The 15,205-nt window shown below is 40.5% G+C and overlaps 1 protein-coding gene across 1 annotated transcript in view; it reads right to left on the reverse strand.

Annotated features, from left to right (window-relative positions):
• Positions 1 to 11,206, reverse strand: part of LOC131478768 (zinc finger X-chromosomal protein-like) — a 31,499-nt gene extending 20,293 nt beyond the window's left edge. The window contains 2 exon segments of the mRNA XM_058659330.1: positions 3,270 to 3,358; positions 10,970 to 11,206. Of these exon segments, the coding sequence (XP_058515313.1) occupies positions 3,270 to 3,330 (61 nt within the window). The 5' untranslated portion in view covers positions 3,331 to 3,358; positions 10,970 to 11,206.
• Positions 11,207 to 15,205: the final 3,999 nt, after the last annotated feature.

The following is a 15,205-nucleotide window of genomic DNA, read 5'->3' on the forward strand; positions in this document are numbered from 1 at the left end:
CTTGATGACTTTTCAGCTACTGGTTTCTGGAGAACACTACTATTACTAAGTTTGATTGAGAATAATTTTTTTTAAGTCTCCAAAAGCATGTGTCTGTGTGTGTGTGTGCGCGCACATGTGTGTCTTAATGTTTGTCATCTGTATAAATTGTTTAAAATTGTTATAATGTGTTACTGTCTGTTTGTTGGTCAGAAAATATTCTAGCTTTTGTGAATTAAGTTTAAACTTCCTGTAGGAAACATTTTAAAAAGCAGGTAAATTAATGCATACATATAATTTGCATATCAACAGCAAAAGCAGGTTGCCTTGAGCTCTGAATTCTGCAGACACTCCCAGAGCTTTCTGATAGGATTGTAAAAATATCTAAGTGATTTTAAACCTTTGCTACAAATTCATTTACTTTGAATAAGATTACCAGTTAACATGGATTTCTTAAATTTATGTAACTTAAATTACTAATAATTATTTTAAAGTATATTATATCATTGATACATTTATTATTAACCTGTATTCCTGCCTCGTTTATAACAGGAAGTAGGCCTTTGGAATAAATGTTTAGTAAAGCTATTATTTGACAGTTTTCACTTTATACTAACCCTATAAGAGTAAGCAACCTGGTACCTCGGACCCAAGGCCCAGATCCCGTCCTCATTTGGGGGAGAGGATCAGTCTGTATTTTCCCAAAATACGAAAATGGTCCGAGGTGGATTCCTGAGAGGCTTGTACGGCAAGCTCCTGCTGCTGAGTCTTGTGAAAGCTCGGGTAGTGGCCAAGATGATGGCATTTCAATTGGAAGATCGACGGGACAAGCAAGTATATTAGGCTTTTATATATTATATATCAGTATTTGTTAAGCATTTAGGTCCTGATATTTTCTGCCAGTTTCTCCTTAAACCAGACTATCAGATTGTCTGGTGTGTGACCCCAGCTGTTGGGGGTCTGGAGCTCTTTTTATAAATGGCTCAATTTCTGCCCATGCTTTTTCTTGGAAGGTGGCATACCAAGAGTTTTGTTCAGACACTGTGCAGCGTAATGCTGCTGCAGGAAACCCCCAGTGGAATTTAGAACAGGCAGTGGGGATCTACAGGGATGTCTCTCCAAAGTCATTCAAGGAGCCAATGAGCCTTATGTTGATTTTGTAGCTAGACTTATTCAAACTTCCTCTAGAATTTTTGGGGAGGTGGAGTCAGCAATGCCTTTGGTAAAGCAGTTAGTGTATGAACAGGCTAAAAAATGGTGCTGAGAAGCAATAAAGCTGTGGAAGCGTAAAAAAAAAAAAAAGATTAAAACTATGCTATATAAACAGAAAGGGGGAATAGGGATCAATATAGATCCCTAAAGGACAAGCTAGTTATTATTGTTTCAGGTGAGTGTTAATACTAGTAATTTTACTGTGCCATCACCCTGCATTGTATTGACTAGTTAAACCTTAGGAATAGTGGCCATTCTTTTACAGATAAAAACAGTACATTTAGAGGACATAAGTATTCCTACTAAAATCCTATGCAGAGTATAACCACAAATTCTTTTGAGGTGAAGCCTCCGTTTGTGCTGTGGAAGCAGCAATGTCCATGATTTTTGGAGGCCAGTTGCAGAATTGCTTTTATCCGTTTGTGTTTCTTGTTAGCAATGCTAGTTAGGCAGAGATTAACTTAACTTATGGAATAGATTGTTTTCTTTCAGAATGTTGGAATACAACTGAGTAACCGCTGGCTGTGGTGAGGTGCGTGCCCACCTATTTTCCCAGAACGATGACAGTTAAAGAAAACGACCTGTCAGTCCACCTGCGGCCAGAGTATGACTTCGGGGTTACCGCTGCCACTGTAACAGCAATAGCTACCGGCGGTTATGACTATGTATGCCCTGGCGTGGCAGATCTCTGTGGTTCTTCAGACACAGGAGCAGTTTAACCAACATGTTTGGACTGGCTTGCTAATCATAAGCTGATGAGTGAACTTGACTTAAGAACAGGTGGACATGTTATCTGATGTCCTCTCAGTTTCCAACTTGCAGCTAATCTATGTAGAAGCCTTTCAGTTTATTTGAATGGGACTTGAGATGTTTAGTTTGATAATTTACACGGTTTATTTGTATGGGACTTAGGATGTTCAGTTTGATATAATTATACATATGGTAATCCTGTTCAATCTGTATCTGCCCAGCCCTGGAATGCTTGGGTATTGTGCACCAGTAGGGGTAGATGTTCAGATATATCAGCTTTTGCATTTATTGATAAGGTAGTGATAAAAAATTGTAATTATAGTAGTAATAGTTCTAGAATATGGGAAGATTTTAAAGTTAATTGCAGTTGTGATGTTATCTATAATGCTATTTATGTATGTGTACAAGCTCCATTTACCTGGATTGTGTGTTAATCCTTCTATTGTCACCAATGGGTCCCGAGCATTGAATTTGCCCAGAGAGTTATCCGCTATAAATAGCACCAAAGTAGAGATTGCCACGGTAGAGCAATGGACAAATTGGATACTAAAGGGTCTTTCCTTTGCACACCAATGGGCCGGTATAGTAGGCCTGGGCCTTATCTTATTTCTTTGGGGGTCTGCAGATGCTTCATCTTTGAGTATGGCATCAGCAGCAGCAACAGCGGCTGCTAGTGCAAGCTGTGCTTGCCCTTCACAACAGAGAATCCCCAGAAGTCTGGCTAGGCATGTTGGACTGGTAGTCAGAGACGGGTAAGTATCCGAAAAGTCTTTACCAACCTAAGACCGGCGCCACGTTCCTAGCCACGCGGTTTGCCCATGACGGGTAAGGAGAGCCTGGACTCGGAACACCTAAGACAGGCACAGTCCCTTGCTTAATAAAACAAAAAGGGGGAGTTGTTGGGAGCACTGCACCTGTCCCCTGCCCTAAGGAGAGCCTGGACCCTACTTCCTCTTGGAGACAGGTTTCAGGAAGTGCCCTGTGATTGGCCCTTTACTGCTTGTCTCAGGCGTGTAAGCTGATTGGAGGATTGAGAGATAGCCAGGGGCCTCGGGGGAGGGGTGAGGAGGTTCTCTGTGTAACGGAAATAACGGACTTAACTGACTTAACTGAAGGCTTCTGGGTAACGGATTTAACGGATAGGAGGGCTATATAAGCCAGAGGCTTCTGCCCCAAAGGAGGAACTGAAGGTTGGAATAAAAGTGCCTCTGAAACGCTCTCCAGTATCGGGTGATTTCTTCCGCGGGACGGGAGACACAGATATTCCACCTCTTGACAATCTCCTACTATGGCAGATGTGGACTGACAAAAACCAGAAACAGTTATACCTATTCCATCAAAACATGTGTTTGCCTCTTGCGGCTGCAATTCAAATTTATCTTCGTCCATGGTCGTTAATTATCATTAGTCACAGCTCCTACACCTGGGAATAAAATGTATACCAAATGTTAATGTTATGGAACAAAAAACCCTTAATATCCCAATTTTTACACAGTTGAAAAGTTCACATTTGTATTAGCAAACTACATAAAAAGGGAACAAATTGATTTCCAGTGGTTTATGGGTTAGCCACAAGAAAGATCGTTAATAGGCAGCTTTTTTGTTTTAGACTTGAAAAAATTATCTTCCATAAATGCAAATACCTTCAGTATTCAGCTTAATAACGTCAGCTTATTCATATTAGAAGACAGAACATTTCTCCCAGAAGATCCCTTGCTGCCCAATCTCTGCATAATGCAATGGCTCTCCTGAAATGCACTTTGTAAGTTATCAAAGGCTCTTCTGCAATAATTATAAGATCTTTAAATTAAGTATGGTCTCCAAACTTCCTACAAGAAACTGAAACTATAAAAAAAATTGATGACTATAAACACTATGGGGATTTCCAAATACTCAATGTACATATAAAACATTTTTTTTTTCTCTGAACCATAGGTACAGGTTAAAAAGTGCTAAACTTTATTTCACATAATTTAAGATAAAAATCCTACATGTATAATATGTAGGATAAGCAAGAGTCCTTTACGGCTGCCATTACAATGCATGCACACAAGAACCAATTCTGTCTTAGACAGCAAGGTATTCATTCAGCTTACTAATAAACATTTCTAAGTACAATTTCTGATCTATTGTTTAAAAGGCAGAGAGTAGGGGGAACAGGAACAAAGCGCAGAAAGATTTTATTTCCTTGCAAGTATTGCACAATCTTTCTCCTTTTCTATCTTTACTTCTTCATCAATTTCCCCTAGGCCTGACTAATAAATAGCCTTCAATAACCCTTTACAGCTAAATTTCCCCTTTTCTAAATTTCCTCAACATCAAGGATCAGACGATATTTTGCTGAGCTTCAGAAAAACAAATCAGCACTTGTTTTTGCCTTGGGCATTCTTTCATAAAAAAAAATCCTTATCCTTATAGTCTCTGAGCCACTTGTCCTCCTCCATCCCTTCCTGCCTCTTGAATATCTCTTGTCCCTCCCCGTGGATTTTGTGTGCCGTGTGCTTTGTTTGCAGACCTCTGTTTACAAGAGTTTCTTCTTTTATGATAATCATTTTCTTATGCATCTTACTTTACCTGATTAAAATGAGTATTAGTTCAAACACAGAAGAAGAGTGTTTCTAATGCAAACAAAATTATATCAACCTTTTATTTAAGAAAATAGTTAGGGTTGGGGCTACCCTGGCTGCTCAACAGGCTAATCTACTGTCTACAACAGCAGGTACTCCATATAGGTGCTAGTTTGTGATCCCAACTGCTCCACTTCCTATCCAGCTCCCTGATCGTGGCCTGGGAAAGCTGCAGAGGATGTCCCAAAGCCTTGGGACCTTGTTCCTGCATGGAGGACCCAGAGAAAGCGCCTGGCTGCTGGCTTAAGGATCAGCTCAGCCCCAATTTGAAGAGTGAGCTAATGGATGAAAGATCTCTCTGTCTCTCATCAATCCTACAACTCTGTCTTTCAAATAAAAATAAATCTTAAGAAAAAGAAAATAGGGCAGGTGTTAAGACACTGTCGGAGCAGGTACCACCTAACATCCTGTATCTGAGTATAGGTTGCTATTTTCAAGCTACTTGATGTGCCCAAGTGAAAGATACCCATGTTTGAGACTCAGATGGAATTCCTACCTCCTAGACATAGCCTGGCCCAAGCCCTGGCCACTGAAGCCATTTGGTAAGTGTTCAGGTGGAGGAAGAACTCTTTCTACCCTATCCCATCTTACTTTCAAACAAGCAAATCTTTTTTGTTTAAAACAAAAGTACTTAATGACATAATCAAGGTTCTCCTGGCCTAAATAATCTAATGTTTGCCTGCAACTCCTCATTTTCCCAGTAGAGTTGGTATTCATTCACAGAGTCTGCCTTCACTCTTTGGATAAATAGTATTACCCAATGTTTGTACAAGATCCTAAGTCTAAGTCTCTATTTATTCTGATTTTCTCTACCTCAAATTCTTCTCTATACCATCTGATCTTCACTTATCCCTTATTTTCCCTTGCTCCCATCAAATGCTGGGGATACCTACTCCTCCGTGAATTTCCAATGTGCTTCATCCTTTTTTTTTTTTTTTTTGGTTTGTGTCTATTACCTCTGCATGTGTTAATTTTCAAATGTTAATAATTGTATGGACTTTAAGTTAATGTTCAAGTGACTAACACAATTGTGATTCATTTAATGAATTTCAACTGGAGACAGTTTCAAACAACAGAGGTTTTATGGTATTCAAAGCACTTCACATAAAAAAAAATGTCCTTGCACTATATCCAGGTGCACATGGAGGATATGGCAGACCACAGGAACCTGCAGACGACACCTGGCACCACAACAGAGGAGGAGGATAGAACACATCAATCAACTACCCCAGCCACGTGTTGGCAGTGAAAAGCTGGGAAAATGGAGACTCTGAAGTCAACTATGTCAGCCACTGGATTCTGGAGAGATTTCATCATGCTTGGAGTGGAGGGATTGGCAGCAATTCAGAACTGTTGAACAATCAGAACCACTAGAGCAATAACCCTGAAGCATGCCTGCCCTACATCGGGAACCCTGGGATGGGTGGGTGGCTGGGTGGGGTTTCTCCCTTTATCTCCCCCTCGACCCCAGATACAGAAAAAAAAAAAAAAGAAAGAAAGAAAAAGAAAAAGCAGAATGTGGACACAATGGTCTTATCCACTTTGCTGTAGGCCTTGACCCTCTGTGCCCTAATCAACTATGTGAAGATTATCAAAATAAAATCATAATAATAATTCTTAAAAAACCCGTTCTTGGAGAAAATATTACAAATTGGACAGATGGAGTCCCTGATGCTCTCTTCCACAATGAATAATAAAAAACAGAACAAAACAGCAACAAAGAAAGAACCATTGCATTATCAGGTAACATGGAAGACACGGAAGGCTGTAAAGACATGGAAACCTTGACTGCCAGCATATAAAGGAGCATTAAGCAAGCAACTGACTCCCCTGGTTGGGAGGACTTCATTGTGGAAAGGTTGCATTGGAGCATGCCAGCAGACTTCCACTGCTAAAAATGCTAGATTTATGAGCTGTTCTGCTGTGAACACAAGCTGGGAGCCAGTCTGAGGATTTATCTGGAATCATTAGTACTTTTGCTTTAGAGATAGCACTACTAAAACTGTTTCTCCCAGATTCTACAATTCAAGTGGCTGCGGCATGGTGCCATATTAAGAATAAAAACACTTTAGAACACATACTGACTTAGAGGACAAGAATCTTTGCACATCCGCTCCTCCAAATAGTCATTACTCAGCACAAATTTCAATAGCTTCACAAATCCAAATAGACCTAGCATTGCAGGTATGACCGAGTACTTGAGTCCATGAAGTGCCCTGAAATACAGGAGACAAATAGGTTCAGTGGGAAAAAAATACAGCATAATGCTGGGTGATACCCCCAAGACCAGAGGAACCAATATGCATGCCCTTGAACCTGGATCAATCACTCCAATGCTCCTAATCTGATGTTGGAGGCATCCATAGTACATGTTTCTGCAGTCCATGCCCTCAGTCACTGCACCCTACAAATGTGTTTCCTTGGAGGGACCTAAAGACATTCCAATCATGAGCCTCACGGCCAACAGCACTGACCAATACAAGTGAAGAATGGATCTACCCTAGGATACCTCTGTGGTCATTGAGGGGGGTTCTAGTCAACAGTAAGGCTCATCTTGAAGGTAGCAGATGAAACATCCAATACACTCCCACTTCCTGGTGCAATTACTTGCCTGAGTGATCACACGCTACCCCTACAAACCCCTACATCAGCTTTAGGTTTCTAATTTGTCTAGGAGCTCAACAGCCTCTACCACACAACACTGAACACATCAAGTCCAAACTCACTGATGAAAGCTAGAGAAGCTATAGACTACACTGTAATACAAAGTGGAGCCAGGGTCAAGATTCTTGTATCAACACTCTAAGAGACAAACATCAGAAGAAAGCCATAGCATATACTTTGGAAAACAGAGAGTGAATATCATCTGCCACTTCCACAAAAGCCATTGTAATCAAACAACAACATCCAAGAGAACGGATGGCTCAAGTGGCATCTACTGAGTACTCCAGACAACTGACAAAACATTTAATAAGGAACTCAAAAGAGTGATTAGAAGAATAAAATTAAATAAAAAATAAGTTGGAGAATCTAATGAAAAGAGAAATTCAGTGTAGAAATCATGAGAAAGAATAAAAAATCTTGAATTGGATTCAAGGTAACCATCTCAGAACTTACACAGATGTCAAACTACCATCCTACTACACCTACAATGTCAGGGTATACTTAAATAGCAGAATGATGGAAACATGATTGCTTATGAATTTATTTTTCCAATAACATAGAGGAAGTCAGTGCAGGAAGAGAAGGAAGAAAAATACCAGAACCTTTGTACTCAACCATAAAAACTAATCAATCAGTTAATCAAAACAGAAATGATAAAAAAAAGCTTGCAAATGTCTTTCTAAAATTTCAACTAATAATGACAGTAGCAATAATAAAAGCAATTTATTCAATAATATAAATCCTGGCTATAAGTTTAAAGAAAAAAAATCTGAGTTTGAAGGCAACTATACTGAAATATATCATCAAAGAAAGAAAAAGAAGTTTTTTAACTAAAAAGGAAGAGGAAGGCTTCTATGATATCATTTAAACCCAGTTTTCAACCTTGTCAACCCACAAAAATGTAGAGGAGGAAAAAATCGTAATAAAAATAGATGAAATTTCTTTAATCTTGGGAAAGATTATGCAATCCAGCTACAGGAAATGTGAAATACACAAGCTAGATTTAAACAGAAAAGATGCTCAATATGACACAGTATTAAAACAGTCTGGCGTACAAGAAAAGAAATCTAAAAACAACAGGAGAAAAGTCACGTCAAAAAAGAACTCTTATTGGACTAACATTACTGAGCAAAAACCTAATAGGACAGTACCGTCTTCTACTGAAAGAAAAAAAAAAAAAAGAGCCATGTTCAGCAAAACTATCTTTCATATATAAATGAAAGAGAAGATAGTCCCAGACAAATTTGAGGTAGTTCATCACCACCAAGAGGAATCTAACAAAATTTGCTCAAGAGTGTTCAATTCAGAAGTGAAAAGAAGTTACAGGGTCCAGAACGATGACTGAGTGGGAGTCCATGTCACCAATAGGAATACATGGACTGAATCTTCAGGTTCCTGTTTTGTCCTGCTCCAAGCTCTCGTCCTTTGGGGAGTCAACCGGAGGATATCTTTGTCTATCTGTCTGCCTTCCAATAGGAATAGTAATCACCATCACTTGAAAGAGAATGGATTATTTCTCAAAATGCAAAATAATAATAATAATAACAACAACAACAATAATAATAATAATGGCTGCTTGCAATTACATTAATTACATTTAACTTTGGAGTGTTAGGTTAAGCTCACCTGCTGTACTGCAGCCACTAGCAAACGAAATTGAGGTCTGAATGTTTTAATGCAAATGTAATACAACTTTGGTGCAAACTCATGAATAAAATTTTGGCACAAACTCATAACTTTGACATAGAGCAACTGTTGCACATGTGGTCATTTGAGGAAGAAATGATAGGTAGCTTTCTATCCTGTCATTATTGTTTGCAAACAAATCTTTCTCTTAGAAAAGACAACACAGGGCCCGGCAGCAATAGCCTAACGGCTAAATCCTTGCCTTGCATATGTTGGAATCTCAAAGCCACCCCACTTCCCATCCAGTTCCCTGCTTGCACCCTGGGAAAGCAGCAGAGGATGGACTAACGCCTTGGGATCCTGGGCCCACCTGGGAGACTCAGAAGAAGCTTCTGGCTCCTGGCTTTGGATCAGCTCAGTTCCAGCTGTTGTGACTACTTGGGGCATGAACCTTCTCTCTGTAAATCTCACTTTCCAATAGAAATAAAGAAATCTTAAACACACACACACACACACGCACAAATATACAAGATAATGCTGCCCACTAGCCACTCATCAATAAAAACATATATAACCTAAAAATGTAGTAGATGGAAAAACACATTCTAAACAAACAGAATCCAAGTGTGAGCTGAAGCAGCTATCCTCACATGTAAATAAAAAATGTAAAAAAGGCTGGGCTCAAGCCACAACTTGAAATGCTGGCATAGCATGTGAGTATCAGTTCAAGTCTTGGCTGCAGCCCTATCCAATCAACTCTGTTAAGGCTCTCTGAAAGGCAGCAGAGGATGGTCCAAGTCTCTGAAAGGAACCAGTAAAATCAACCAACACAGCTTAAAGATAAAATTAGCTCCCCCCAAAGAATCTGGAATTTCTGAACTGCAATGCCTAACGGTAAAAGAGGCAGAAGCCACACCATGAATGAACTTACCAATGCCTCCACATATCCTCATTGCCCACTACTGCTAGTGCCCTACCCCCTCCAAGGATCAAAAGGCTATTTCAACACCACAGTTAGGTGGCGAAGATATTGAGGTACTTCCAGATAAAGATTTTTAAAACAGGGCCCGGCAGCATAGCCTAGCAGCTAAAGTCCTCGCCTCGAACACGCTGGGATCAAATATGGGCGCCGGTTCTAATACTGGAAGCTCCACTTCCCATCCAGCTCCCTGCTTGTGGCCTGGGAAAGCAATCAAGGTTGGCCCAAAGCCTTGGGACCCTGCACCCATGTGGGAGACTGGAAGAGGTTCCTGGTTCCCAGCTTCGGATCGGCGCAGTACCGGCCATTGTGGTCAGTTATGGAGTGAATCATCGGATGGAAGATCTTCCTCTCCGTCTCTCCTCCTCTCTGTATAACTGACTTTACGATAAAAATAAATAAATCTTCTTTAAAAAATAGTCTTAAAGCCACAACAAGAACATGTAAGAAGTCAGTAAATATGTTATACAGGATTTAGCAGTACTGAAACAAGACCAAAATGAATTATTAGAAATAAAGAATCTGGGCCCAGCATAGCAGCCTAGCAGGTAATGTCCTCTCCTTGAATGCGCCAGGATCCCTTATGAGTGCCAGTTTGTGTTCCTGCGGCCCTGCTTCCCATCCAGCTCCCTGATTCCTGGGTGGGAAAGCAGTCGAGGATGGATGAAAGCCTTGGGACCCTGCACCCACATGGGAGACCCAGAAGAAGCTCCAGGTTCCTGGCTTTGATCAGGGCAGCTCCAGCTGTTGCAGCTGCTTAAGGAGTACATCAGCAGATGCAAGATCTTCCTCTCTGTCTCTCCTCCTCTTTGTATTTATGAGTTCCTAATAAAAATAAAATTAAAAACCTTTAAAAGAAAAAGAAAGAGTTCTATAGAAAAAGTTAAAAATGCAAAAGCAAAGTCTCCACAGAGGATTGAGTGAGATAGAAGAACTTCAGCGCTTGAAGACACAACATGTGAATGTACCACAACAAAAATCTGAAAGAGGAACTGATTAAAGCTAAGAAAACCACCAAGAATTAAGCAACAATATTAGAAGGCCAAGTTAAGGATTTGGGGTGTGCCTAAAGAAACCTAAAGAGAAGGTAGACTGAAATACGTATTCATCAAAATAATAAATGTGAACTTACTTAACATGGACAAAGAAAGAGACGGGGCACAGAACCCTAAATAGACTTGACCAGAGATGCTCTTTGCCCTGGCACATCATCATCAAGCTCTCTTTCACTGAACATAAAGATACTTAAATATGCATGTGAGAAACATCAAATTATAGTGGGACCCCAATCAGACTCACAGCTGATTCAGAGCAAACCCCTACAGGATAGACGAGATCAGAGTAACATTCCAGATCCTAAAAGAAAGAAAGAAAACAACCTGTCACTCTAGAATAATATATCAGACCAGAATAATACACCCAGTAAAGCTTACATTTGTATTTGGAAATGGAAAAAAAAAAAAAAAACCTCCCAAAGGGAAAAATTAAAAAAAATTTGCCACTAATAGACTAGCCATAGAGATGTTGCTAAAAGTGCTACAAAGAGAAAGAATAGCACCTATGAAATCCAAAGGTATGACTGGCTAACATCTCAATAAAACCAAAAAAGAAACTTTAATCAAACAATGCTAAACAGGACTAAATCGCTACCTCTTAGTATTAACCATGAACATAAATGGCTTACCACTTAAGTCAAATGTCACACATAGGCATACTGGATCCAAAAGCAAAGCACGCTCATCTGTTGCCTACAAGAACAAATCCTCACCAACAAAGATATGCAGACACTGAAATTCAGAGATAGGAAAATGGAGAAATGAGCTGGTGTAATCATCCTTGTATCAGATAACATAGACGTCAACATGAAAACATTTTAAAGATGAAGAAAAACACCACATAATGATTAAGTGATTCAAAAATGCCGAGCACTTAGGAACTGACAGACTAACTCAACTGGCTAATTTTCAACCTTCAAGCACCAGGATTTCATGTGGCTGCCAATTGTGATCCCACTCCCTGCTTACAGTCTGGGAGGACGTAGGGGATGGCCCAAGTCCTTGGGTCCCTGCACCCATGCAGGAGGCCCAGAAAACGCTCCTTGCTTCTAGCTTTAGAGCAGCTAAACCAGCTTTGGTCGCTGCAGCCACTTTTTAGAGTGAGCCAGTGGATTGCAGATGTTTGCTGTCCCTCTTCTCTCCGTAAATCTGCCTTTCCACGAAAAAATAAATCAATAAACCTAAAAAAAAAAGAAAGAAAATGCCATGGCACTTAACTATATGAAACTAGTAGTAATCGATTAAATAGAACATGTAGACTCCAATACAGTAATAGTAGGACCATAAAACCCCACTAGCATCAATGTACAGTTAGAAGACAGAATCTCAGCAAGGAAACAACAGAGCTCACGCAGACAAGAGAACTTACATGGAGTTGATTGATATCTGCAGATCCTACAAAATATACTTTTTGGGAGAATCAAGGTGGTAGAATAGGGTAAGGACACATTTAAATGGACAGAGAAACATTTAATCAGGATGAAGCAGAGGGCACATTCCAGGAAATAGGAGAGGACAGAACAACAGCAGAAGGGTACCTGGAGACTGACAGACACAGGAAAGCAGCGGACGCAACGGTGTGGTGTTGCAGTGACTGATACCACAGCATTTAGCTAATGGCGATCTGAACTCCACCAGCAGCCGGAACTTCACCAGCAACCAGGGACTTTCACTGGGAGCTTAGAAGGTGAACCCAGACAAAGAACTGCCCGTCCTGCTGGTCTGTTTGATTTGACCAGGAGCAGAGACAGAGCAGTAGATCCCAGATGGGCAGTGCGAGAACAGGGTAGATTTCACAGCCCAGTCAACCCCCTAGAGCCGAACTGGGAGCCTTTTGGCTTAAGGAGGTAAATGCAAGGGAAAGGACTGAGCATATGCTGAGCTGGGAGTGAACTCACTTTTGACTCAAAGAACTGCATCAGCGTGGCATTCTACAGGTTCCACCCAAGACAGGTCTGGGTAGCCCACAGACCTGATGGCCAGCAGATCAACAACTCGAGTAGTGGTACGTCAGGCACCATTTTGTACACTGTGGTAAAAGCTTAAGGTCTGCAGGGGACAACAGTGAACTGCACACGTGCTGAGCTCGCAAGAACTCACTGAGTTCCTTTAAATGCAGGAAAGTAATATCGACCTTGGCTTCATAGGGGTCAAAATAGGTCCGTGTGGCATCCAGACCTAACGTCCTCAGAATTGGAAGATATTTCCTGTCATCAGGGAAAAGCAAACAAAAAGCTGGAAGCAGAGCTGGATCAGGCCAAAAAAAGTATTCAAGAATTGGAAGACACTATTAAGAGGCCTAATACAAGAGTTATGGGACTCCCAGAAGCTGCAGAAAGAGAAATTGGTTTTACAAATACACTTAATGAAATAATAAAGGAAAATTTCTCTCATCTACAGAAAGAATTGGGAAACAAGATCCAGGAGGGGCACAGAACTCCCAACAGGCCTGATCAAAAGCCATCTTCACCAAGACACATGATCATCAAGCTCTCTTCAATGGAACAGAAGGAAAAAATCCTTAAATGTGCATGTGAGAAAAATCAATTGACATATAGAGGAATGGCAATTAAACTCACAGGAGATGTCTCACAGGAAACTCTACAGGCAAGAAGAGAATGGAGTGACATATTCCAGAGTCTAAAAGAAAAAAATGTCTGCCTAGGATAACGTATCAAGCAAAGCTTTCTTTTGTCTTTGAAAATGAAATAAAATTCTTCCACAGTAAAGAAAAGTTAAAAGAATTTGCCTTTTCTAAACCTGCCCTACAAATGATACTTCAAGATGTTTTCTTGACACAGAAGAGGAATAGCACCTACCAAAACCAAAGGCAGGGCCCGGCAGCGTGGCCTAGCGGCTAAAGTCCTCGCCTTGAAAGCCCCGGGATCCCATATGGGCGCCGGTTCTAATCCCGGCAGCTCCACTTCCCATGCAGCTCCCTGCTTGTGGCCTAGGAAAGCAGTTGAGGACGGCCCAATGCTTTGGGACACTGCACCCGCGTGGGAGACCCGGAAGAGGTTCCAGGTTCCCGGCTTCGGATCGGCGCGCATCGGCCCGTTGCGGCTCACTTGGGGAGTGAATCATCAGACGGAAGATCTTCCTCTCTGTCTCTCCTCTGTATATATCTGGCTGTAATAAAATGAATAAATCTTAAAAAAAAAAAAACAAAAACAAAACAAAAAAAAACCAAAGGCAAATGTAAAGAGCCTCCCAGTCATCTCTTCAAAACACTTTCTTCTGATTAAATTCTTCAATAACTCATAGATCATACAGTAGCATCATTTTCTCCAAGAAGGTTCTTGATTTTCATTTCTTCAGCTACACGTTAGTCATTTAGTAGCATGTTATTTAACTTCATGGTGTTGTTATTTTCTTTTTTCTTCCTGATGCTGATTTTGTTTTGTGGCTTTTCATTAAAGGGGATGTATAGTAGCTGTGTAATGGAGACTGTCATGTCTAGTAACATGTTATTTAACTTCATGGCATTGTAAATTTCTATTTTTCTTTCTATTGTTGACTTTGTATTATGATTTTTCATTTGAGGGATGTACAGTAGCTGTGAAATGGAGACTAACACCCAGATGTGAGGACACAATGCAGTATGCATTTCTACTTCTGGACCAAGATGGACTTACAATGAAACTGTTTACTATATCTTGACAATAGGATGCTGGACTCTTTCCCAGTGTCCATGCCCGCAATGATGGACACAGGACTGTATGAAGAAGTATACTATAGTAATAATATAGGGGAACTAGGTGGGGGTGGAGGAAAATTGGGGAGGGGATAAGGGAAATACCAGTAGCCTATGGAACTGTATCACAAAATGATAATAATCATAATCATAATAAAAATGTAAAATGTAAAAAAAATTGCAGGAAAAAAACCCACTTTTTTTCATCAGTACATAAATTCTTTTCCAGAACTGATCACATTATAGGTCACAAACCAAATCTCAGCAAATCTGATAAACACTGAAAATCACACCATGCTTCTTCTCAATACCACCCATGAACTGAAACTGGAGAACAGCAAGTCAAAATATGCCACAAAATATACAGATACTTGGACAGTGAATAATAAGCTGGTAAATGAATAGTGGATGGTAAAAGAATCAAAGGGAAATAAAAAAAAAATTGCTTGATGCCAAGTGTGATAGTCTAGGAGCTGAAGTCCTTGTCTTGCATGCACCAAGATCCCATACGGGCGCCGGGTTATATCTCTGCTGCTCCACTTCCCATCCAGCTCCCTGCTTGTGGCCTGGGAAAGCAGTCAAGGATGACCCAAAGCATTGGGACCCTGCACCCGCGTGG

The sequence above is a fragment of the Ochotona princeps genome, chromosome Y (genome assembly GCF_030435755.1).
Source record: "Ochotona princeps isolate mOchPri1 chromosome Y, mOchPri1.hap1, whole genome shotgun sequence".
NCBI lineage: Eukaryota > Metazoa > Chordata > Mammalia > Lagomorpha > Ochotonidae > Ochotona > Ochotona princeps.